The sequence below is a fragment of the Camelina sativa genome, chromosome 11 (genome assembly GCF_030686135.1).
Source record: "Camelina sativa cultivar CO46 ecotype springtype chromosome 11, ASM3068613v1".
Taxonomy (NCBI): Eukaryota; Viridiplantae; Streptophyta; class Magnoliopsida; order Brassicales; family Brassicaceae; genus Camelina; species Camelina sativa.
Window position 1 is genome coordinate 6,068,823 of NC_141890.1, and position 25,527 is coordinate 6,094,349.

At 35.9% G+C, this 25,527-nt stretch overlaps 4 protein-coding genes and 3 pseudogenes across 7 annotated transcripts; all 7 read right to left on the reverse strand.

Annotated features, from left to right (window-relative positions):
• Nucleotides 1–418: 418 nt before the first annotated feature.
• Nucleotides 419–1,207, reverse strand: LOC104722003 (uncharacterized). Its single transcript, XM_010440101.3, has 2 exons — nucleotides 1,006–1,207; nucleotides 419–844 (listed from the first exon to the last, which is right to left on the reverse strand). Exons 1-2 carry the CDS (start codon nucleotides 1,089–1,091, stop codon nucleotides 589–591), a joined length of 342 nt encoding a protein of 113 aa, XP_010438403.1. The 5' UTR covers nucleotides 1,092–1,207; the 3' UTR covers nucleotides 419–588.
• A 1,899-nt stretch (nucleotides 1,208–3,106) lies between these two features.
• On the reverse strand, nucleotides 3,107–6,267 carry LOC104722004 (ammonium transporter 1 member 4). Of its 2 annotated transcripts, XM_087474236.1 has the most exons (2): nucleotides 5,883–6,267; nucleotides 3,107–4,696 (listed from the first exon to the last, which is right to left on the reverse strand). In XM_087474236.1, the coding sequence occupies exon 2, from the start codon at nucleotides 4,554–4,556 to the stop codon at nucleotides 3,240–3,242; it is 1,317 nt and encodes a 438-aa protein (XP_087330362.1). In that variant the 5' UTR covers nucleotides 4,557–4,696; nucleotides 5,883–6,267; the 3' UTR covers nucleotides 3,107–3,239. The 2 variants fall into 2 exon arrangements, with proteins under 2 accessions (XP_087330362.1, XP_087330361.1); XM_087474235.1 differs by lacking the exon at nucleotides 5,883–6,267 and having other exon boundaries at nucleotides 3,107–5,124.
• A 2,239-nt stretch (nucleotides 6,268–8,506) lies between these two features.
• Nucleotides 8,507–9,307, reverse strand: LOC147933675 (uncharacterized). Its single transcript, XM_087472291.1, has one exon. It carries the CDS (start codon nucleotides 9,305–9,307, stop codon nucleotides 8,507–8,509), a length of 801 nt encoding a protein of 266 aa, XP_087328417.1.
• Nucleotides 9,308–10,908: 1,601 nt separating this feature from the next.
• Nucleotides 10,909–12,436, reverse strand: LOC104722007 (putative acetyltransferase At3g50280 pseudogene; annotated as a pseudogene).
• A 2,216-nt stretch (nucleotides 12,437–14,652) lies between these two features.
• On the reverse strand, nucleotides 14,653–16,419 carry LOC104727695 (putative acetyltransferase At3g50280 pseudogene; annotated as a pseudogene). The gene has a single exon (XR_015571920.1). The product of XR_015571920.1 is annotated as a putative acetyltransferase At3g50280 pseudogene (transcript).
• An 867-nt stretch (nucleotides 16,420–17,286) lies between these two features.
• Nucleotides 17,287–21,266, reverse strand: LOC104722011 (tyrosine decarboxylase 2-like). Its single transcript, XM_010440111.2, has 13 exons — nucleotides 21,025–21,266; nucleotides 20,567–20,858; nucleotides 20,307–20,379; nucleotides 19,953–20,183; nucleotides 19,586–19,749; nucleotides 19,355–19,495; nucleotides 19,105–19,164; nucleotides 18,694–18,858; nucleotides 18,504–18,560; nucleotides 18,209–18,273; nucleotides 17,960–18,083; nucleotides 17,662–17,802; nucleotides 17,287–17,547 (listed from the first exon to the last, which is right to left on the reverse strand). Coding segments are annotated over exons 1-13 (1,644 nt in total). The 5' UTR covers nucleotides 21,027–21,266; the 3' UTR covers nucleotides 17,287–17,418.
• A 1,227-nt stretch (nucleotides 21,267–22,493) lies between these two features.
• LOC104722010 (cysteine-rich receptor-like protein kinase 46) lies at nucleotides 22,494–25,318 on the reverse strand (annotated as a pseudogene). Its single transcript, XR_015571924.1, has 8 exons — nucleotides 24,804–25,318; nucleotides 24,283–24,598; nucleotides 24,065–24,190; nucleotides 23,841–24,016; nucleotides 23,533–23,742; nucleotides 23,199–23,445; nucleotides 22,951–23,101; nucleotides 22,494–22,849 (listed from the first exon to the last, which is right to left on the reverse strand). The product of XR_015571924.1 is annotated as a cysteine-rich receptor-like protein kinase 46 (transcript).
• Between the last annotated feature and the right edge of the window lie 209 nt (nucleotides 25,319–25,527).

Below are 25,527 nucleotides of genomic sequence, written 5' to 3' on the forward strand. Positions count from 1 at the left end.
ATATCTAACATTATGGTAAACCAGTATAAGCCTTCGATAATGGGAATATGATTAGGGGATTTTTTTGGCTTACTGGGATGATTCGATATAGTTTTACTGTACTTGATCAATGGGTTGCAAATTTGTCTTCCTTTTTTATATTTTAAAATCGCTCCATTCGTTTTAAGATTTTATGAGATGTGATTTGCCTAAATAAAGCTAAACAAAATCGAATTTTGACTGGTCAACGGATTTTGAAGAATGGAATTTTGATTATTGTAGAAGCATAAAGGGACAAATAAAGAAGATCAACTCTTGTTGACTAAGAGAATCCAACGTTTACGGTTTCATTATTTCCAAACATTTGAATTAACTTATAGGAGTACTCCTATAAATTAAGGTTTTATTAGTGGTGAAGGCTTTAATTATAGAGATGTCATTGCTAATGCACACATACATATGTATATTTCTTATTAGAAATAAACGACAGAAAGAACACCGAATACAACAACAATTACGAATCAAAATGTTAGAAATACAAAAAAATAAAGAATCACAAAAGAAAAATGAAAAAAACAAAAACAAAAAACAACTAATTAAGAAGAAGAATTAATGGTGGAGAAAAATGTAGTGTTTGTCAACAGATTGAGATACATCCCAAGTACACGAAAGTCCCTTCGGAAAAGTGACAATATCACCTGCCGCAAACTCCACACACCATTCAACTTCTGCAACTGATGATGACGATGCTGATGATGAAGATGATGGTGGTGGTTTAGGGTAAACCTTAACTCTACCCCTCAAAATGTAACATATCTCTTCTGCTTCATATATCAAATGGTATTTCCCTGGTGAGCATCCCCACCTTCAACAAACAACAAAGAAAACAAATTTCCAATTTGATACCGTAAGTGGCAAATTTTTTCTATTCTTATAATCTCATGCTAATTAATTAATTTGCCAAATCGATCTCACACCATTCATTAAAAGAAGTGAAACAAATTAAAGGAGAGAAATGGATCTTACTTGGGCCATGACTTGAACTTTAGTTCGTCGAGACGAGCTTGAGATGGTTTCTTCTCGACGATGATTCTTGGATTTTGATCTGTCATCCTCCTTTTTCTTTTAATCAAATAATCTTTATTTTCCAAAGAGAGGAGAGAAATGAGAAACGTAAAGAGAAGATAAGTATGAGAGTGTGTGTAATAATAATAGACTAGTTAAGCCTTTCTTTTGATGTATTTATTCAGTCAAGAGTTGGATCAATGGAGTAAGAAAGAGAAAATATATAATTAATTGACTAGAAAAAAGAAAGAAAAAAAACAGATTACCCAAGTAATGAATATTTATATTATTATTTTTTAAGCACATTTTGGTTTATGCCCTTTAAATTTTGTTTATTTAATATGTTTTATTTACAACATTAACCCCTAAAACAATTCCATAAATAACATTGGAGAGAAACTCAAATACTAAACTTTCTTAAATTGACCAACATTTGTTACATTTATTGTCATAAAATCTTAACAACATCTATACATTCCGATTTTTCCAAAAACAACTCTACCCATTAAATTTTTGACCCATTAAATCTCCAAAACTATTTTTATAGATGCTAGAATCTCTCAAATTTTAAATGATATACAACAGATTTTCCATAACAAAAGTTTACAATCTCCATAATTATATATTAATAAATTTCCTAAACCGAAAATCCAATTATAAAATGTCACATTAAATATGTTGAAAACCCCCATATAATTTGGTTTATATTTTATTTTTTGAGGAATTACCAAAAAAAATTAAAATTCTATTAATTATCATAAACTATATATATTGACATGGAAAAATTATAAACTAAAAAATATGCTAATTAGGTAAAACAATTAACATAATTAAACTTGATAAAAAAAATTATTTTGATTATTTTTTTTACGCAAAAACTTATTTTGATTTTGGTGAGACGAGTTGGTATTAATCACATATAGGAAGTTAAGTGGAATTGTTTTTTTTTTAACACTTTTATATGTGTACCAGGAGATAAATGTATTATTAGACTCTAAGATTACAATGTAAATTTACAATGATGAATAAATACACAATAATATGATATAAAACATTGCCATAGTTTCAATTGTTATATTTAGTTGACTGATAATAAAACACCATAAACTAAAAAAAAGTAAAGGAAAATTTGTTTTAAAAAAAAAGGATCATCTAACTTATAGATATGGTAGTAATTAAATTTAACTCTTTTTCACAGATTCATAATCATATTTAAACTTTAAAGTAAACATGCATGTGTGTATCTTGGATCCACTGGGTCAAAGGTTTGACTGAAAATCTAGTTTGACCACCACGTGGCATAACATAACTGGGGTGTGGATAGTGCAGTATCTGACTAGATAAGGGAATCAATGGTTCTCGAAGATACCGACATTAATACTCAAAGTCGAATTTGTAGCCCACTTTTTACTTTCTTTTGTCGTTTTACTTGATATATATACCTTAGCAAATTCATACAAAATCACATCTAATATGAAAGATCACAACACTACTCAAGGATATAAGGTTTGACAGTTTTATTTGAACTAAAAAAAGATTGGTTTAAAATAAATCATATGTTGGAGTGGATAATGTAAAGTTGCAGTAGTGTAGGGCATATGTATGCAATTTTATTTTTTACATATTTTGTTTTGTTTTTGGTTTTCTTTTTTCTCCACGTTTTATTTGATAGATAATTAATATTTTGGCAATTTATATACCTCTTTCCAATACCCGTGTGTGTGTTTTGTTTCTTATTAACCTTACTTTTTTTTATTGTCGTCTTTAATTGCGTAGGATGATGAATCATGTCCTTTGTACTTGTGTCTCATTCGGGACAGTGTCCTATAATATTTCTCATTTTAAAATTTTTGATACGTTTTGTGTTATTAACAATTTAACATATTTATTGATACTTAGATAGGTAGGCATGTGAATACTGCATACCATTTGTACATTTAAATGTGTGGAACTAGAATAGGTCCTGGTAGCAACTGCCTGGAGGTCCTGGACTCCTAACATTAATTATAGAGGCCCATTGATTTAATGAAATTCAAAATTTGACACAGCAATTAGAAGTAAATAGCGAAACAGAAACTAATTTACTTTTTATTCCCATGCAAAAGAGCAACATAAAAAGAATATATACACACACCAAAACAAGAAGAAAAAGAAAAAACACAAAGCTAAATAAACATTACTAAACCAAACAAGAATCAAACACCTAATTGTTGTCCTTCACCCTCCTTCTTAACCATGATCCCATTCTTGATCTCATCTTCTGTGTACATATACGCCAACCCTCCATGACTCGTCGGATCCACCCCGGCGATCTCATCCTCCGCCGGTATCCTCAACAGTTTCAGTTTATGTAGAATAAAAAACAGAGTTCCCATCGTTAAACTAACCCAACCCGTAATCACCAAAATCTGAACGACGTGTGCCGCAAGCAACCTACCTCCTCCTCCCATCAACAACCCGTAAGGCCTGTTCGGATCACCTCCAAAGATCTCGGCAACGTATCTTTTCTCCGCGAATAATCCGGTGAATATAATCCCCCACGCACCACAACCACCGTGAAGCTGAGCCGCTTCTAACGGATCGTCGAATTCAAGCTTATCAGCTAGCTTATTGAATCCCATAAGCACCCAAGCCGCTACAAACCCGCATATAAGCGCGGCCCACGGCTCCACAACCGAACACCCGCTAGTTATAGCCGCGAATCCGCCTAACAAACCGTTACAAACATCGGTCACGTTCCAATACCCATCTATGAGTCTTTTCCCAAACAGAGTCGTCAGCGCCGCGGAGCAACCAGCTAACGTAGTCGTCACGGCAGTTCTACCAACAGCGCTCCATTGTCCGTAAAACGAGTTCCCCGGAGACCCACCATAAGATTTAAAAATAGTAGCGAACGAGCCAGGGTTGAAACCATACCATCCAAACCATAACAGAAACGTTCCTAAAACAACCAACGTGGCGCTATGACCACGCAACGTAACCGGTTTACCCGAATGACCAAACCTACCAATCCGTGGTCCTTCGATGTAAGCTCCCCATAAACCGGCAATACCTCCAACCATATGAACAACACCAGATCCAGCGAAATCAATCACACCTGATTGAAACAAAAGGTTCTCAGATCTAGCCGGAGAAGCCCAACCATCAGAAGACCAGAACCAATGCGAGACAATAGGGTAAACAAGACCCGTAAGAAACGACGAATAGATCAAATACGCAACGAACTGCGTCCTCTCCGCGATGGAACCACTCGTGATCCCAGCAGCAGCGATCGCGAACGTCCATTGATAAAGAAAATAAGGATAATCAAAAGAAGGTTTAGGGAAATCATTCATCCCGAAGAAATGTTTCCCGATGAATCCATTAGAAGGAGATCCATAGGCGAACGCGAAACCGAAGAGGTAATAGAAGAGACCTCCGGCCGCAGCGTCGATGACGTTGGTGAGCATGATGTTCATGGTGTTTTTAGCGCGGACAGATCCAGCACAGAGCATGGCGAACCCTAGCTGCATGGCGAAAACGAGGTAAGCAGAGAAGAGGAGGTAAGTGTTGTCGATGGCGTAAGCCGCGTCTGTGAATTTCCCGGCGACTGTATCGAATCTCCCGCAGATGTATTCAGCTGCTGCTGCTGCGGCGGTAGCGTTGGCTCCACCTGATAGTAAAGGAATCAAATCAGAGGCGGAACAAGAGAGACTCCCCGCCATTTTTGCAACGTATAAGAGAGGATTTGATAATCTTTGCTTTTGAGAAATGAAGGAGATACAGAGAGAGAGATTAGAGTTTATAGAGGATTAAGGTTAGAGAGATTCACGAGATTCTGTTGAATCTTTTTTAGTGGGGAGAATGTTTGAATCTTTCAGATTCTTTTCTTTTTTTTCATTATATTTACTAGCTACTATAAATTTAGGATTTGTTAACAGTTTTATTCCACTATTCTAGGTGATAGCTTTGACTTTTCTTCTTTAATGGCAAAAATTTCATACTTTTAATTAAATTACTGCTCTTTTTCCAAAGTTCAAAAACATATTTTGTGTAATGTGTGGACTATAGTTGCCAAACCAAAAAAACAAAACAAAAATTGTGGACTATATTTTTTAGCTAATAGTTTTTTTTTTTTTGGGCAACATTTATGTCTCTGTTAGTATCTTTGACTACCATAAAAGTTGAAATCACATTATTTTAATGGATGAATATTGGGTGAGTGAATACAATGTAGTTAATTTGGGTTAATACAATAAAAGAAGTATTTAACAGGGTAAATAAAAGGGAAAATTTATAAACGACGGGAATGAGTTTTAATCCTACTAATTGCAAAACAAGGAGCCGTTTAAAAAAAAAAACTCATCAATTTAACTTGTACGTTTCTAAAAGAATTGATGAATTTATTTATGAAGTAGTATTTGCCCCGTGCATACGCACGGAATTATTATTTGTCATAAAACAATATATAACTAATTATTAATTGGAAAAAGTAATAGTAATTTAAAATATTATTTGGTTGAATGTTAGCAAATTTAGATATTACTACTAAAAGTAAATTAATATTTTTAAGTACTAAATGTAGTAGTAACTATAAAAATTATAAATTAAAAAGTTATAATCAATTAAAAGTCAAATAAAAGTAAATGTAAAAAATGAAAATGTTGAGAAAACAGTTAGAATGTAAGTAACTCAGGTGAATTACATACTACATAACAAACTAAATCATCCGAATGTTTTTTAAATAAAAATATACTTAATTAAAAAGAAATGAGGACTGAATTATATACAGAGTAAAGCAGAACGAAAAAATAGAACATCACAACGAAATAATAGTGTCTAGCAAAATAGAGTCTCACCTCTCAGTTGAAGATGGTTTCAGGGAACAATTGAAGCTTCTGGTTGGAGACTGTTCGAGAATGTGTATGACACAAGTTTTGGATTGATAGCGTTGGCGATGAGTCTCGATGTACCGAAATGGGTGGCTAGATTGTTGACGTCGGACGTCCGTTTCATCGTATTGACATGGTCTGAGTTTCTCAACTAAAACTCTAACGCAAGAAAAGACTCTACGACGTATATAATTGCGAGTATTTATAGAAGGTTAAGTCTGAAACATGTCAGTTTAGAGAAATAGTGGGGAAGTTAAGAAAGATCACGAAAATATTTTTTTTTTCATGATCGTGTATTCGTGTGGGAGTTAAATTAGGAGTTTTCAAATATACAAATTAACGACTTGTTTATATGCATTTTTCAGATAGCTTTAAATTAGGAGTTGTTAATTTCTCGTAATATATTATAGATGTTATATGGCAGTTATTTTTGTTTTTGTTTTTGTATTACTAATATTTATTTATTTTCCAACTGAGGCTATTTTTGTGAAAATGTTCAATTGGATTTTTTTTTAGTTTTGAAATGAACATCTTGCTCTTCTTTTCCCTTTTTCTTTTCTTTTTCTGTTTTTTCCTTCTTTTTAGCATTAAGCGTGTCCTTTTTTTTGGAAATAAATATATGATTTAACATGTAATTTATTCATAGTTTTGTGACAAATATTTTTTTAATAATAATTAGTTAGTTTGGAGAAGTAAATAATTAATAACTCATAAATTTAGAATATATTTGTGGAATCTTTTTAAAAAATATATATTTTCAAATTATATGGTGGAAAACGTAAAATTAATAATCATGATGAGTTGTGTTAATTGAGAGTGATTTTAGGACTCTTTAATTAAAATCATGAGGTATGTTAGAGTATTAAGGGATTTATAGCAAAAGTATTATATTTTTAACATTTATTTTTTGGTAGAAGTATGCTTTAATATATATTGGAAAACCAAAAAGTACTAATATATATTATTTTTTACGGGTTTTTCTTATTTAATTTTATTTTTTTTGTTAATTAATTAAATTATGAAATAGAAATCTATGTGGCAATATTTGATTGGTGAAGTGACTTGTGGGACTGACGTACTATTTTCCCCTCAGAATTATCATTTCGTGTCAGTTTCCCATCGATCTTTGACTTCTTACCAGTTCTCCTTCGGACTTATATCTTCTGTCTATTTCTCCCCGAATCCATACTTCTCTGCCTATTTCCCCATCAAACTGGGTTTACACGGTTTTGGGTCTAAACCCGATAAAAACCAATGTTAAACCGGTATAAAATCAATTTATACCTAAAAATTGAAATTGAAAAGCCTAGAATTTATCTCACCCAAAACCTCTCTATACTCGAATCGCCTTGGTTCTGATTAGCATCAAGAGACTCAAGCAGAGTGGTGTGGTACTGAAGCGCATGGATCACAACGTTTGGAAACCGCGCCGTTACGGTCACAACCTCTGTCTGAGCAAACGACGACGTTTGGTGAGATTTGTTTAGGAAACGGAGGATCAACGGGAGGTAACCGGAGACACCCGAGTTTATCGGAAGATTCATCGCAATTGCTTCTTTTTCCGATGAACGGAGAGATAGAGGCCAATAAGCCAGGTTTAGAAGAAGCTCGATGCTTAGTAACTCGATTTCAAATGGAACCTTGACTTCCCCGGCGAAAGTTTTGAGATTTTCCTCTGTGAATCGAAGCTCGAACTCGTCGGAGATTGTTGAAGGAGGAGGAGCAACGTCTGTTAATTTAAAAGACGATGCTCTGTTTCTTCTTCTTCTACCGGAAGCGAGTTCTTGCATTAGAGACGACCATTGTTCTCCGTAACCAACATCGAAATCGATAATGTGGATCCGATCAAACCCTGAATCGTTACACGGTTTTGTTAGTATAGAATCTCATCTTCGTCTAGATCGTTGCTATCGCTCGACATGTTTTGGTGGATTTCAGATGATCGTTTTTAAGCCTCCTCCGCCTTGAGCTATCGTTATAGAGATCTGACGAGAAGCAAATTAGGTTTGGGGATGTCCTTTTCAATTTCCAGAGAGAAAGGGGAAAAATTGATTTGGGGATTTTTTGATTTTTAGGTTAAGTTATGTAATCGGGTTATAATCCGGTTTAATAGGGTTTAATTTGGTTAATAAGGTTTGTGGTTGGTTAATCAAAACAATAAACCATGAAAACCAAGACGATGCGAAATTAGATGAGAAGTTTAAGTTCGATGGGGAAATAGGCGGAAAAGTATAAATTCGTAAGTCCCTCTCCATGTTTCTGTCTTGTAACAGTCACCCACCAAAGTCCCATATGGGATGCCTTGCGTATCAGCTGCTAGCAATGCATGCCCGCATGGTATTTTCAGCTTATCGTACTGCTTACAAGAACACTGCTTCATATCAAGCAAAACATGGTGCTTTCCGTTAAGTAAACCCACCACTTCATAACGCCAACCAGATAAACTGCCAACTTTGCTACCAGAAACACCAACCACGTTCTTCTGCATCTGTTTATCAACCTCCAGCGTAGTCAACCCTCTATGCTTACCAGCTTTCTTGCGTCTCGCACTAAACCACCTACTTAACATCGCACGAATGTACTTAAGTAGTTCAACTATGACAGCCTCTCCCCTTTCCTAACACATTGTTCAGAGACTCTGCAATGTTTGAGATCATCAAATTGTAACGGTTCCCTTGGAAATAAGCCCTACTCCAATGAGCTGCTCCAATTTTATCCAGATAAGCGGCACAGTTGGCGTTTTTGGCTTTGATTTGTCTATAAATATCTTGGTAACCAGTTACCTTATAGGCAAACGCTGCATTTGTCACAAGTTTTGCAAGTCCTTTACTATGAAACTTCGCATTAACATTCCTGGCTAAATGTACTATGCAAGATCCATAATGTGACAAAGGGAACACCCTCTTCTTCGCTACATATATTGAGTTGCACCTATCTGAAATTATGGTCAAGCTTTTACTATCCGCAATGATTCGTTCTAATATCTCAAAAAACCACGTCCAAGCGCCATCGTTCTCACTGTCCACAACCCCAAAAGCAAGCGGAAAAACCTGGAAATTAGCATCTTGTCCACTTGCTGTCAAAAGAACTCCATTATACTTCCCATTCAGATGAGTCCCATCCACAACAATCACACGCATAAGCTTCTTAAAACCTTCTATTGAAGCACCAAAAGCCAAAAACATATACAGAAACATTTCTCTGCCATCTTCAACCACTTCAGTTTTAATATCGGTTACAGTACCAGGATTCGCTTCTTTTAGAACATGGAGAAAACAAGGAAGATCCTCGTAAGATTCATCATCAGAACCAAATATTCCCTCCAGAGCCTTCTCCGTCGCCCTCCAACATTTGTTGTATGACGCATCCACCCTCAATTCTTCTAATACCATCTGCTGGAGATCCAATGGAGCGGTCCCTTAGTAGGATCATTGTACTTTGCTTTGTACACGGCTACAGTCACCCTAGATGTCGCTTTCTTTAAGTACTTGTTCCTCGTCTCTATTGGGCATGTGTGTTCTAGATTAGCTTTTCTGATCACATAGTAGCCTGATTCCTTCATTTCACAAGCTAGTTCCCTCGAGTCACACCTATCCCCAGAACAACTAACTACAAACGACTCTTTCTTGGTCGCCGTCTGCGTAAAGTGAAACAGTTCTTGATGGCGTATATAGCTAAAGCTATCTGGCAATCCTCTTTGTTTGCGAACACCTTACCCTTATAGATACCTTTCCCATCATCCTCAAACTCCAGATCCGGTATTTCTTCCCTAACATACTCTGTGTCGTCAAACAAAGGAGGAATATCAAACTCCTCTTCATCTATATCTTCTAGCTTGCGACCGTCCACTGCAGGACCAGGGACCTGTTCACGATCGTTTGACATTTCCGACCTGTTCCAACCCACCACTTGTCCTCACTTTACTCTCCTCTTTTAAAGGAACAGCTCCCTTAACTAGCACAGTGTGATCAAACAGGAGTTTGTGTTACACATAACCTCCACCACGTTCACCCGACCAAACTGATCGCCAATGAAGTTCCCCCAAAACTCTTTATCATAGCTTCTTGGGGTCACAACTAGATCTGTTACTACATAATCTTCTTCCTCCTCTACATCTTCAAAACTATCCTCCATTCTGACACATTCTTCCACACAACATAATTGTGTACTTGTCAAGCCACGGCCAATTCCAACTTGTTCACCATTACTGCCCTTCATCTTCCCCTCAATTTCTGCCAACTCAGCCTTATATTCTTCATCCACCTGGGTTGTCTCAAAAACCAATGTCTTCGAACCTGCTGTTGATGCTTCTCCTAAAAACCCTTCTTCACTACCGCTATTACTAAGTGCACCAGAAGACACCGAACTACGTTTTTTGCGACTTTCCTCTCTCCAATACGAATCCTCAGCATTGTCGTTCATTCCTCTCTTCTTAACCTCCTCAAATGTTACAAACAAATTCAACCCATGGTTCTGCCTAAGCATCTCAATATAATACTCAAGACCTAAATTCGTTGTCACAACCACCGGAGGCGTCCTCACCCCGTCGTCAATTCCATACATGTTGGGATGCGATAACTCAGATTTGCCTTCTTCTCCACCAAACCGAATTCTTCAACAACCAAAACTTCTAACTCTCCTAACGTTGTGGTGGCAGACAATGGAACAACACGCGACAAAAGTTTATTGTCAACTGTGAAAACCCAAACACCGTCCTCAGAACACCTCCACCAACCGGATATTACCACAATGCAACGAAGATCTTCACCCTGCAATTAAAATCACAGCTTAATTTCACAGCCATCCACGAACGACATACAAAGTTGAATTTATACGACCATATCCACAAAACCTTATAAACCCTACCTGCGCAGCCATGTCTCGTTCACGGGACAAAAAACCTACATCAACTTATGTTTCTTATCCACAAACAATCTTCCATCTTCCAATCTAATAAGCAGCAAACAATCCAACGGTGGAGAATAAAGCAACATAAAGAAAATAAGTTTTATCTTCTATTGGTATGAAGACAAAAATGTAAAAGGGACATGGACACATAAGCATTAAACTTGACAAAGTATAGGGAGTTTTGAAAGTGGGTCTAGGTGCTATTATCCATACATATAATTTGGATGATTACACTTAAACAACACATGCATGTTTCAAAAACTCAGCATCAGATGATAACTTTGCCAAAACACTAGAGGATAAACACGCCTGAATCTCAATGTTTCCTTGTTCGATTCCCGGATAAGCAACGAGTTTGCCATCATAAGTAATCCCTGGTCCAGCTCGAGCCGCGATAGGTTTACCCCAACCGAAATCATTTCCATACACATTGAACCGAGGAGAGCTAGTAACGGCTGTAGTATTGGTCAAAGTATTGACATCTCGTAAACTCGGGTTCTTGACCCAATCCGCAGCAAACTCTCTGAACTCTTCATTCGTTTGCGAAGCAACACTTTTGTTTATTTTCAGAGCAGCCCAACCAAGGCCATTGTTAAACATCTCCCCGACGGTGGTCGTCGTAATAGCGGTCCCGACCATATTCCCGCAACAATCCTTCTCAAGTGGAGGGTCTAGCCTTCGTCTCAGATCCACGATTAACCGGCAACAAATCACTTCTTCCGAACTCAAACCACTGTTTCTAACTATCGACCGCCACATATACGCCGAAACCGCTTGAAGCGAGGAGATTTTCCGGTCATCGGGACTAACCTCGTCGTTGGCTTTAGCTTTGAGCTCAGAGATGTTTTCACTCGTGAAACGAAAAATCTTCTCCTGTAGTAGTATCGACGATGAAGTACTAACAACGTCCGGTGTCTCCGGCGTCAATGAGGCCGGCATTCTAATCGGATACTCAATCCCGTCTAGAAACCATCCACGGTGAACCAAAGGAGGAAACGTTCTCCGATGATCGGAGCCGTTAAAGCAAATCTCCGACCAAATATTGGAGAAGTTCCAAATCGAAGTTCCATCGGTAACAAGGTGGCTATAACCAACGCCGATGAAAACTCCATCTTTAAGTTCCGTTACTTGAATCGCGATCAGTGAGTCAGAGATGCCTTCAAGGCTTTTGACACCGTTGCACGGGAAAAAACGTTTCAAGAACTCAGGGACAGTACCATCGACAGGTTCTAAAACATCAGTCACGGAAACAGAGCTAGCTGAAGCGTGGACGAATCTTACACCTGAACCATTACAGTCGACGTAAAACGACGACGTTCCATCGTCGTCGTTTTCGATCTTCACGAGACGACCGGCGAACGGGTAGAAGATCTTCAATGCGATAGAGAGAGAGGATTTTAACCGAGGGATAATGTTGGTCTCCGGGTCGGAGGGTTGAGGAAAGAGAAGACCTTTTTGTGCGTATTCGGATCCAAGAAATATGAGATCCCATGGAGTAAGATGGATCTTAACCCGATCCGAATCCTCGTTGTAGCTCTCGGGTCGAACTATGCTCTTAGAGATCACTTCAACTTTTTCTTCATCTCCCATTTTTTTGTATTTTTTATTTATTATGTTTGTTTTTGTTTATTATCTGATAATCTGAAAATGTTCATACTGCATTTTTATTTGGTAGTGTTAAATACATTTATTTATACTATTATGATTTATGAGTGTTTCACCTAGGATTAAAACAAATATGCCGTGTAGACGTTATCTCCTTATCGTATTGGCTGGTTTTGGATACCCTGTTATTTCTTTGTCGTAGTGTGTTTCACGTGCATAAAAACTGTGCCACATAAAGATGATCTGCTTATAGATTGGGTTATAATATTAACGGTTCGTAGGTCGCAGAGGCGCAGATATATAGATTTGAATCGGAGAAGATAGCAATTATGAAAAAAAAGTTTTTAAAAAAAAAATTTGCATATATTTTGAGGGAGAGGGTAAATTAATTTAATAATAAGTCTAGGCCCAAATCCAATAAACTAATCACCATCTTCATTGGTTATTTTGTTATGAGTTTCTAATTATTTTTTTAATAATTTTAATATTATTTAATTAAAAGTTTTTTTAGATTGTCCAAGAATGTCCAAAAGTTTTTTTTAGACATTTAAGACATACTCCCTCCGTTTTAAAATATATGATGTTTTATTGAAAATAAGCATATTAAGAAATAGTTATTTTTAAAAAGTTTAACCAATCATAAACAAGTCTGCATAATATAAAATATAAATTTAATCTAAAAGTTGCATAGAAAGTTGGAAACATCCTATATTATAAAACAAAAATACTTCTCTAAACATCCTATATTATGAAATGGAGAGAGTATTTTTGATACTCTTAAAACACTTATAATTAAATAATATTAGAACTAATTATAAAAATTTTATAGATATTCATCAAATCTAACTGATGGAGGTGCTCTTACTGGATTACGATAACTCCTTACTATTATTTATATCATATGCTTTGAATGATAGTACTAATAACTAACTATATTATTGTGTATTAAAATTTTTTTAAATTCGAAAATACTATTGTAGTTATTGTATTTTTGAAGTACATTTTAGAAACAAGCCTTTGTTTTAAAATTTTAATAATAATTTATGGAGGCAGCAAAGGAAAACTTATTAAAAATAAATATGTCCACTGAAATTAGAATCACACATAGAAACCTGGCTCGGGTCAGTATGTTACCATAATTCGCTTATGAATAAGTCAATCTTATGTTAAGATTTTCCTAAGCATGCAATCAAAATCAAATCTTCCTATTCTAACACTGTATGTTAAAAGATTTCTATTCAATGATCCCTTTAGGAAAGGCATCAACATTTTGGTGGGTTTATTTGATGTGGTTAATGTGAAAAATTCAATCATTTAAGAGATCATTCATTATTGTGATATAGGCAGGTGATGTGGTGATGTGATGTCTAATGCTTATATACCAGCTGGTGTTCCAATTCCGACCAAAAAGAGACACAACGCTATTAAGATCAATCATATACTTATCCTCTCTTTGGGTGCAAATGATCATTCAGTCAAATTTTTACCATTTGAGATAAATAAGTTGGAAAACTTATTCAACTCATTCAACCAAAAAATTGGAGAAATAAACAAATTATAAAGGAAATTTGTTCAATTCTTTCATCTCCTATTTAGTGGATGAATGAGTTGAATATTATTCAACCAATTTTATTCAACTCATATTTTTTCAACTCATTCATCCGTAGTGCAACCATTTCCACCCTTGGTTTAAAATGTATGTGATTGAACAATAATACACATTGGTGCAAATTAAAAGGATGTGAATGGGCCAATTGATTTTCTTATATCACATTGGTGCAAAAATATTATTTTATTTTATTTTCTCTAATTGTGTCATTTGATAAGTTTTTTTTTTTTGAAAAATTGTGTCATTTGATAAGTTTTTTTTTCAAATACAAAGAAGGGCTTTATTGAGCGAAAAAAAAAAGGAAGATGATAATGGGTTTCTTGTAAATATTCTTAACAACTGCCGTTGCGGTTAAATTTGGTGGCGTGTTTTTGTATAATCTGCCAGTGCCATGCTTCAGTGTATTGAACGGGTACTTAGCACAAGCGTGACGCGGATGCGGGAAGTCCCTACAAGCTATCTAAAAAACCAAAACAACTTCCTTTAGAGATATTCTTACGAACAGTATAAAGATTTAAACAGAGCAAAGCCAGTTCGAGGTCTTAGTCTTACATTACCAAACTATAATCTAAAAACTATGATGTAATTAACTCTTATCAACCGAAACAAATCATATCAGATAAAATTCACATTTTATTCAAATTCAAGATACGAAATACATTTGAGTTGACGCAAAAAAAAAAAGATACATATAATTTGGATGATTATTATACTTAAACAACACATGCATGTTTCAAAAACTCAGCATCAGTGGATAACTTAGCCAAAACACTAGAGGATAAACACGTCTGAATCTCGATGTTTCCAGGTTCGATTCCCGGATAAGCAACGAGTTTGCCATCATGAGTAATCCCTGTTCCAGCTCGAGCCGCGATAGGTTTACCCCAACCGAAATCATTTCCATACACATTGAACCGAGGAGAGCTAGTAACGGCTATAGTATTGGTCAAAGTATTGACATCTAGTAAACTCGGGTTCTTGACCCAATCCGCAGCAAACTCTCTGAACTCTTCATTCGTTTGCGAAGCAACACTTTTGTTTATTTTCAGAGCAGCCCAACCAAGGCCATTGTTAAACATCTCCCCGACGGTGGTCGTCGTAATAGCGGTCCCGACCATATTCCCGCAACAATCCTTCTCAAGTGGAGGGTCTAGCCTTCGTCTCAGATCCACCATTAACCCGCAACAAATCACTTCTTCCGGACTCAAACCACTGTTTCTAACTATCGACCGCCACATATACGCCGAAACCGCTTGAAGCGAGGAGATTTTCCGGTCATCGGGACTAACCTCACCGTTGGCTTTGGCTTTGAGCTCAGAAATGTTTTCACTCGTGAAACGAAAGATCTTCTCTTGTAGTAGTATCGACGATGAAGTACCATCAAGGTTCGGTGTCTCAGTCGTCACAGAGGCCGGCATGCGAATCGGATACTCAATCCCGTCTAGAAACCATCCACGGTGAACCAGAGGAGGAAACTTTCTCCGATGATCGGAGCCGTTAAAGCAAATCTCCGACCAAATATTGGAGAAGTTCCAAATCAAAGTTCCATCGGTAACAAGGTGGCTATAACCAACGCCGATGAAAACTCCATCTTTAAGTTCCGTTACTTGAATCGCGATCAGTGAGTCAGAGATGCCTTCAAGGCTTTTCACACCGTTGCACGGGAAAAAACGTTTCAAGAACTCAGGGACAGTACCATCGACAGGTTCTAAAACATCAGTCACGGAAATAGAGCTAGCTGAAGCGTGGACGAATCTTACACCTGAACCATTACAGTCGATGTAACACGACGACGTTCCATCGTCGTCGTTTTCGATTTTCACGAGACGACCGGCGAATGGGTAGAAGATCTTCAAAGCGATGGAGAGAGAGGATTTTAACCTAGAGATGACGTTGGTTTCCGGGTCGGGTTGAGGAAAGAGGAGACCTTTTTGTGAGTATTCGGATCCAAGAAATAAGAGATCCCATGGAGTAAGATGGATCTTAACCCGATCCGAATCCTCGTTGTAGCTCTCGGGTCGAACTATGCTCTTAGAGATCACTTCAACTTCTTCTTCATCACCCATTTTCTCTCTTTTTTTTTTTTTTATGTTTTATTTTGTTTTGTTTTTCATCCACTGCATTATTATTGGTAGTGTTAGTACATTTTATTTATATTATTATTAGTGTTTTACTTGAAAAAAAAAAAATGCCGTGTAGACGTTGGCTGTGTTCTTTTTCAAGTGGCTCATCCAGCGATTGCGACAGATGAAAACGACAATGGCAAACGAAATTAAAAATCAAAACGACAACGACAACGGAAAAACAATGACAAGATGTGTCTATTCTAGTAAGAAAAAGTGTCGCTGGAGAGAGAAAGGGATCGCCGGTTTTTTCAGCGACCATCTCATTTCAAGATTACGGCGACTCTTCTCCACAATAACAACAACTCTTCTTCACACCAATAAGACTCTCCTTGTCTATTTTTTATTCGCTGTCGCTCCTCCAGCGACTTGAAAAAGAACATGGCCGTTATCTCATTTTTTGGCTGGTTTTGATATTCTGTTTATTTGTATGCCGTAGTGTGTTTCACGTTCACAAAAACTGTGCCACATATACGTTATCTCCTTATCTTATTGGCTGGTTTTGATACTCTATTACTTTGGTTTTGTATGTCGTAGTGTGTTTCCTCGTTGTAGCTCTCGGGTCGAACTATGCTCTTAGAGATCACTTCAACTTCTTCATCTCCCATTATTTTTATTTTTTTTTGTTATGTTTGTTTTGTTTTGTGTTTTTTATCCGCAAATGACAAATGTGCATGCTGCATTATTGGGTAGTGTTACTATTATTAGGGTTTCACTTGCATAAAAAAATGTGCCATGAAGACGTTATCTACTTAACTTAATTATTGGCTGGTTTTCGATGTACTCTTATTTGTTTGTCGTAGTGTAGTGTGTTTCACTTTCACTTCACGTGCATGAAAACTGTGGCATGTAGACGCTATCTCCTCATATCGGCTGGAATTTTATATTTATTGGGTTATTATAATATTAACGGTTCGTAGGCCGCAGATAATAGGAAAAACAAAATTGGATTAGGGTTTTGAATCGGAGAAGATAGCAATTATGTTAAAGAAAAAGAGAAACACACAAATTGCATAGTTTGAGGAAGAAGGTAAATATAATGTCAATTAATTTAATAATAAGGCCAGACCCAGATCCAATAAACTAATCTCGTTACCCAATCCCGATAATTCCGTACTATATATTATTTGTTTAATCTCTTAATTTTAAAATTTGTTGTAGCCACGATCAAAGCGTTTTCATAAATTCCAAATACAAAGAGGGACGTTATTGAACGAAATTTTTAAAAGTTGATAAATGGGTTTCTTGTAAATTATTCTTAACAATTGCCGTTGCGGGTAAATTTAGAGGCATGTTTTTGTATAATCTGCCATGCTTCAGTGACATGCTTCTCCTCTGTTAATGGTGCACCAACGGCGAATCGTAAAATGAATTGTCCCGATAGAGCCTGTTTATGATATAATATTTAGTTAAATTTTAGTTTTCATTCAACAGCTAGGCTCTTTATATATAATGAGAATTCGTTATTGTCATTATAACTTTATATATATATATAACTCACCGTGTGAGAGATGAAGATCTTGCCGGTGGAGTTAATGGCAGCAAGCAGTTCACGGTTGCGTTGGTTACACTTGTCTTCATCGCCGTCATCAACAGGCACAAGGCGAAAGCAAACGAGTGAAAAGTACCGAGTAGTGACAACCTTTAAAGTCATAATTAAGAAATAAATATTATTTTATCTATTTTTAGTAGGTGGAGACTGGACTTGTTTGTAGATGTTGATGTGATGGCTTATCATATATAGATGTGACGTTCATTGATGTTTCGATGAACCTATTTTTTTCATACGAATTGATTACCTCGAAATGTGGATCCTGAGTTACATAATCTTCAAATTGCTTAGCGAGATTGACATGTTCTCTTATAAAGTTTCTCAAGTTCTCGGAACCATAGAGCCGTAAAACCATCCATAACTTCAACGACCTGTATGAATCAAATTCGTGAACCCGAATAGCATGTGCTTATGCATGTAATAGTTAATTTCTTTATATATAGGTTTGAGTTAGACTTATATAGGACCAACAAATAGAACATCAAATGTAACCAACCTGAATCTCCGAGAGAGAGAAATTTGCCAATCTTTATAATTCACGACGGCATCTCTTTCAGAAACCTGATATATAATTATTATCTCATACAACATGCTTTCACCGTCTTAAAAAAAAAAGGTTCTAATGATATATGCTGATATACATCTATTGAACAACTCTAAGGACAACTACTAATTTTTGTTCAACATTTTAGTTATCAATATGGATATATATGATACGCTTTATTAGTTTCAATATAGGAAGATGGTTCTTTTAGGCTTGCAAGGAAATGATGATTAAGAGAGACCTTGACCTTATATTCTAGATACTCAGGATTTGTTTTCAGAGCATCAATGAGAGCGTATCGATCCTGTTTGATTCCAATATACACAACAACAAAAGAAAAGAAGTATAAATTGACTAAATAAAACAATAACTAAAAAAAGGTGAGACTATTAATTAGTAATACTAATATAGATTAAGGAAAAAGAGGTAAAACATACCTTAACCCAAAGGGGTGAACAAGTTTGATTAGCAAATAACCATTTATGAGCATTCATGTTAAAGGAGTCTGCGTTTTCAATACCGTCAATAAATTTTCGATATTCTGGACATATACACGCATTCCCTGCATAAGCTGCATCCACGTGCATCCATATCCCATATTTCTAACAAAACATACACAATTTAATTTTCAATGACATGTACTAATTATATATATATATATATATATAGTCAGGCACCCAATTTTTTTATTTTATCAAATTAAATTTACTTATTCCAAATTCAGATGTCTAATAATTGCGGTTGTCGAAGCAGTGGTGGTGATTATTGCGGTGGATGAAGTTGGTTAGAAATTTAGTGATGCAGTCCACAAATTAGTTGATTATTTATTAGATATTATGTTTAAGTACCTTTGCAATTTTCCCCAATGGGACCAAAGGATCAACCGCGGCTGACGACGTTGTGCCAACCTGAAAGCCACCATACTTGTATAGTTAGCAATGGACGAAATACCCTAATTATAAAGAGGTAGGTACACAATATATATATATATATATACTTAATTGGTATTGGTAAATGGTAATAAACTATTTATATTCAACACATGCATAATGTGGATTTTAAGTTTAAGTTAAAAACTGTGGGGTTTTAAGTAATTACAGTAGCACAAATGAAGAAAGGGATACAACCCTTAGCGATATCATGAGAAATAGCTTCTTCAAGTGATTCTGGAAGCAATCCATAGTTCGTGGACGAATCAGTTTTGAGTAGCCTAATGTTTTCTTCATGTATTCCACCAATCTATAAGTATATATCATCATCACAGTTAACATGACTAATTAATCAATGAATTAGTATTTTAAAACGTAAAAAATAAATATTACAACCAACCAGACAAGCCTTTCGGAAACTAGAATGGGTTTGATCAGAGGCATAGACAACAAGTTGTGGAAGTACTGTTTTGCCAACTTGCTTTAAAATTCTGTCTCTAGCAGCTAATACTACCACAAGCACTGCTTCACATCCTGTCCCTTGGATCACTCCTCCTCCATGTCCTTTTTTAATCATTCATTTTTATCAAATCATTGAAATTATTACATTGGACACAAAGAAAAATTCATTAAAAACAATTTTTTTTTTGACAACTAAAAAAACAATTGTTAATTATTAAATCATTTTAAGATCAAATAACAGTTTAAACTCGACGGATGTGGAATCTTTCAATTTTTAGAAGAATAAGATCAGATTAATGACGAACCTGTGGAGAGAAAATGGTCGGGGAGTTGTAGCAATTTAGCAAGCCAATCAAGAACGATGATTTCGAGCTCAGTAGCGGCCGGGGAAGTTTGCCAGGTGAAACCAACGACGCTCAGGCCGGCGTTGAGCATCTCTCCCAAGAATCCGGCCACACTCGTGCTTGATGCATAGTAAGCAAAGTAACTCGGCCTTTGCCAGTGAGTTATTCCCGGCATTATCTTTTTAGTAACGTCTGTGAATTAGAATTATGACAACATAATATGGGTTCTGTTTGTAAGTGCATGTTTACTAACTTTGCTCTTTAACAACAAAAATGTTACAAATTATGCTTTTATAACAAAATATTTATACGTACCGTCGAGAAGTTCATTCAACGATTCAGGTTGGTCAGGTGCTGAATTAGGCAACAAGTCACGGAGATAACCAGGCTGCGTCAAATAACTAACAAATTATTATTTTTAATTTATTAAAAATTATTATACATACATCCAAATATATAACAGTATATAGAAATAATGATACTTTGTACACATTATATATGCATACAAAAACAATTAATATGAGTGGTCACATTTATAGACACGTAGTGAAAAAGTTGAGAAGATGATTAGGAACCTGAACTTGGGAAAGAACAGGGAAATCTTGAGGCGAGTCTTGAAGGTCTCTGTAATAGTCAGCAATAAAATCAACCATTATGTGACCTTTCTCTCTCAGCACTTCACTGTCCATTGGTTTCATCTTTATCACATCTGCTCCTTTAACTTTTTCGTTACCATTAACGTTACCATTGCCATTGCCGTTGCCGATGCCGTTACCATTCCGAATGCCGTTGCCGTTGCAGTTGCAGTTGCCGGTGCCGGTGCCGGTGCCGTTGTCGTTTCCGTTGCTGGTGCCGTTGCCAAATTCCCTGTCATGCATGTGTACGTTGGATTTTTACATAATATAATTTTCTTTTTGAAATATCATGAATATAATATATGTGTAACTAACACATTAAATTAGAAACGATAGATGATAACTTTTAATATATTAATATTTACATAGAAAAGGTAGAGATTAGAGGAGATGCTTACATCTCGAAAGGTACTGGCAGCTGTTATATCCCTAAGAATCTCTGTGTATGTTTTATTTAAGGAAGCTTTGTAAATTGCATGACTCAATAGGCTCACCTTTGAGGGTTTATATAATATAAAATATGTCACTCTCTATTATCATAATTGTAGAATTTATCATAATATTAAAAATATAATAATACACATCGAAAAAAAATCGAATACTGGAATAAACACTTATAAAAACAAATGCATGCTTGCACAGTTGCATTTTTTTCTACTTTTGGTTTTTCTTAAAATTTGTTTTTCTCGTTTATGGTTTATTTATTTATTCATAAATGATGGACACCACACAAATTATTTTTCTTGTTAGAACATTTTGTACTTTTGTAACATTCTCGTGTCTTTTCTTTAGATATTGGCATTCTTCTTCTTTTCCCGTTTATGGTAATTTACTTAAATAATAGTAACATTAACCAGTAGATTATATATGGTTTTAATAGTACATTCTTTCGTCAGCATATGGGTCACACTCATACATGATACAACAATGTCTTTTACACTGATGATGGTATGTTGTTTAATTCACATCCACTACTTTGTTCGTTATACAATGTATTTTTTGGTCAACCTTCTCCATTTAGTGGTTTGAGTTCACAATACACTTTTCATCGTCACCAACCCCGTCTATGTAAACGGTTCACCAGGCCATATAAAATAAACCAATGTAGTACAATAATAAAGTTTTAAAACGATAGCTATAGTGTCATCAGTGTAGTACTAATTAAGTAAGAGAAATTTTAAATCGCATATTACAATTACAAACTTGAAATTCCCCTCTCAACATATTTTCTCAGAAAAAAAGAAAAGAAAAATTAATGAGTAAGCTACAGTGTTAGATTGTAAATAGTCGTCCCCTATAAATTGCAAACATAACGTTTCCACAAATAAGAACACAACCCACTAAGATATCATACAGCCATACAGTTGACCAAAAAGAAATCATACAATGATGCATTCAAAAAAAAAAGTTGGGGACTCGGGACACAAACTAATCATGTTAAGTGAGATGTCAACAGGGGTCAAATAGATGAACTATTCACCATGGGTATGGGACTATGGGTTGGTGGACGAATCTGTTTGGTCTGTTGAGATACTAATGGTATACGTTTGTCATTTAAAGTGTCAATCTATATTAGGCAATGATGACTAAATCGCCGTGAGATATAGAAGATGACTTCACGGGTAACCCACAAAATGAATGCTTCAACGGCCAATGGTGTGGTTGAAGTTCATCTACATTAGAAGTTTTATCCTCCTCTTTAATTTTAGTATATAATTATACCAAACCAGTCTTATGCCTATTTTGTGATTCTCATAAATACACTAGGTGCATTCTCATAAATTTATGGTTGTTCAAATGAATAATAATGGGATAAACTTCAAAATATATATTTAATTTATCTATACATATAACTTAGAAAGAAAAGGAACATAATTTCATAGTGTTATTGACTTATTGTACGAACTATATATAAAAAGATTTTTTCTTGTTTCTAGTTTTTTCCCCCCTTGTAATATGCTATTAACAATAAGAAAGTGAGGATTTATATAAATTCTACATGGAATCATGAAGGAAAGGTGGTTTAGTAGGAGTGGGCAATACAAAATCTGTGGAACTAACCATCTGTATAACCTTAGACATTGTTGGACGAAGTTGTGGAGACTCTTGTGTGCACAACAAACCGATCTGCATCAATCTCTTCATTTCTCTCTTATCTGTCTCTTCTTCCATATCTTTGTCTATCATTTCCTCCATCTTGTCTGAAGCAAAACATTTCCAAACCTGTTCAAGAATTTAAGGGGTAATTAGAAAAAATGGGTCATGAAGATAACTCGTAGTAGCTAAGAAGTTTAAAGATTGATGTGATGAAGATGTAGACTCACTTGAGTAACTAAGGTTTCAAGGGAGTTATCAGACCGGAACTTATTGTTTCGAAAACCGCTTGTTATTTCGAGAACAAGGACTCCGAAGCTATAAGCGTCGATTTTATTGCTTAGTCTTCCCTTGCTAATGTACTCAGGAGCCATGTATCCTCTGTTAGACAACCATGAAGTTCCCTTTTCAGATTATGAATCAGACCAATAGTGGTAAGGGTCTCTTATACATAAGTTCTAGAGTTGAAAAGACTTACAGCGTGCCCGCGATTGAAGAAGGAGAAGGAGATGAAGAAGGGAAGTCTTTGCCACCTTCCGGATAAAACTTGGCTAATCCAAAGTCTGAAATTTTGGGTTTGTACTTTAAGTCTAACAAAATGTTGCTAGCTTTGATATCTCTATGAATGATCTTGCACGTTTCGTGAAGATACTCTAACCCTTCTGCTGTTCCTAAGATAATTGTCCGCCGCTTCTTCCAGTCGAGTTCTTTCTTCTTCTCCGGGTCTTAACTTCCATGTCAAGCAAAAATAGTTTAGAAACTTTGCAGACAAGTAAGAAGATATATAAAAGTGTTTTAAAAAGGGATCTTACTAAATAGGACATGATCAAGGCTTGTATTGGCGAGGAACTCATAGACAATGAAACTATTCATGTCAGTGAAGCACAACCTAAGAGTCTGACCAAGTTCTTGTGTTGGCATCTACTAATTACATCTATTTCATTATGGATCTCTTCCCGTGGCGTCTTTCCTGTTGTGTGTAGCCGTTTGATCGCAATTTCTCTTCCGTCAGACAGAGTTCCCTGTCCAAAAAAGACAATAAAAAAGGCTTGTCTAATCAGTTACGTTCACATAGTAAAATGTAGAGAAGAATCGTTATATATATTGAGAAGAGAGAAACCTTGAAGACTTCACCATATCCTCCAACGCCAAGCTTGCAACTCTCATTGAAGTTGTTGGTTGCTTTTCTAAGAGTCGAATACTCAAAGCTCATCAAGTGTGAGTCATTACGTATAGACACTGACTCCTTCTCTATCCTTAGATGTCCAAACAAATGAAACTTTTTTAATCTTAGTCCTGTGAGATAACCACACTTTGACATAATATACCACTCAAGGAACTTACCTTTAAGCTTCTTCTTTGGACTAGCTCGCATATACATGCATTTCCCACACCAAAATCCAGCTGCAATAGCCAAGACACCCACCATAGATAGAACGAATATGTGCACTATGATTTCTTTGGTCAAATCTACAAGAAAATACACAAGAATTATTGTCAAGATCATCAAATTACTGATTCACAATTTGAAGAAATGACAGAGTAAAGATACAAATACTTACTCATATAAAGCAATTCACGTTCATTATAGAAAGTATAGTTAGAGTAACGCAAGTAGCAGCCTGCATTCAAGGCAAAGCCTTCATTGGAAGGTAAGCAACTAGACACGGATAAAGCTCCATCTGCTAAGCATAATTTACACAACTCATCGTCTAGCGTTCGCCAGCATATTCCCAATCCGTAAACCATTAGGTCACGAGTGCCCATTTTAGCCACCGAGAAACCTTGATTATATGGAGCCGTCTCAACAATGGATTTGGTCACTTCCTTTACTAAACCTTTGAATTCATCAGACTTCTCCTTTTCACCAGCACATATCTAAATTCCCAAAATGGTCGACATATTAGGATTTATCTACTTGATATTCCTACAAATCCGATCTCTAAATCCTAGCTCTTAGTTATGTATTAGACAACATATGTATAGGTTTGCAACTCAAAACTAATCATGTTACATATCATATATATGTATAGGTTTGTATTAGATATGAGATTTCTAACATAACATACCATCTAATTAATACCTTCGTGTCCTGATGAGAAACAGGCTCGTGATAGAAGCTGTAATTATCAGCCCTAACGAAACAACCATCCAAGTGAAACCAACCACCGGTGGCCGGAATACATTGAGAGAGGAGATTGGTGGCACGTGACCAACAAAGACTACATTCGTCCGGTGAGAGATCGCTAACACACTGCGACAAAACGTACATCCTCTGCGGAGGATCTCCATGTTGATGGATCCCGAATTTGACATGCCTCATATCATCTCTGATGGCGTCAAGATTGAGCTGATAAGATCTCTGGTAAGCCTCGACGTCGGAGACGGTGCCGTTGTTGCAAACCCAGCCGAGGACATCGATTCTAGAAATGTTCACGGATATAGACGAATTTAATAACGTTAGCAGCATGAGAACGACCAAGGAAGAGATGAACGTCAATGCCATGATCAGAGAAACGATGCTTTTGATCTGTCTCTCTCCATAATAAAACTTACTCCTAACGACTCTTGGCTATATATAGTAACCAAATTAAACCGGATATGCTCTCAAGTTCGGTTTAGCTTCTATTTTTTAAAATTTACACGGTTTTGGTCTAATTGGACAGAACACATACAAACGCACAAACACAAACACGCTTAAATACCAGACTCGATTAAAATCAAACTTTATCAGAAAGATCCTAAATAATTAAACTGACTATAATGCATATAGCCGCCATATACCATTGTGAGTTGATGAAGTTCTC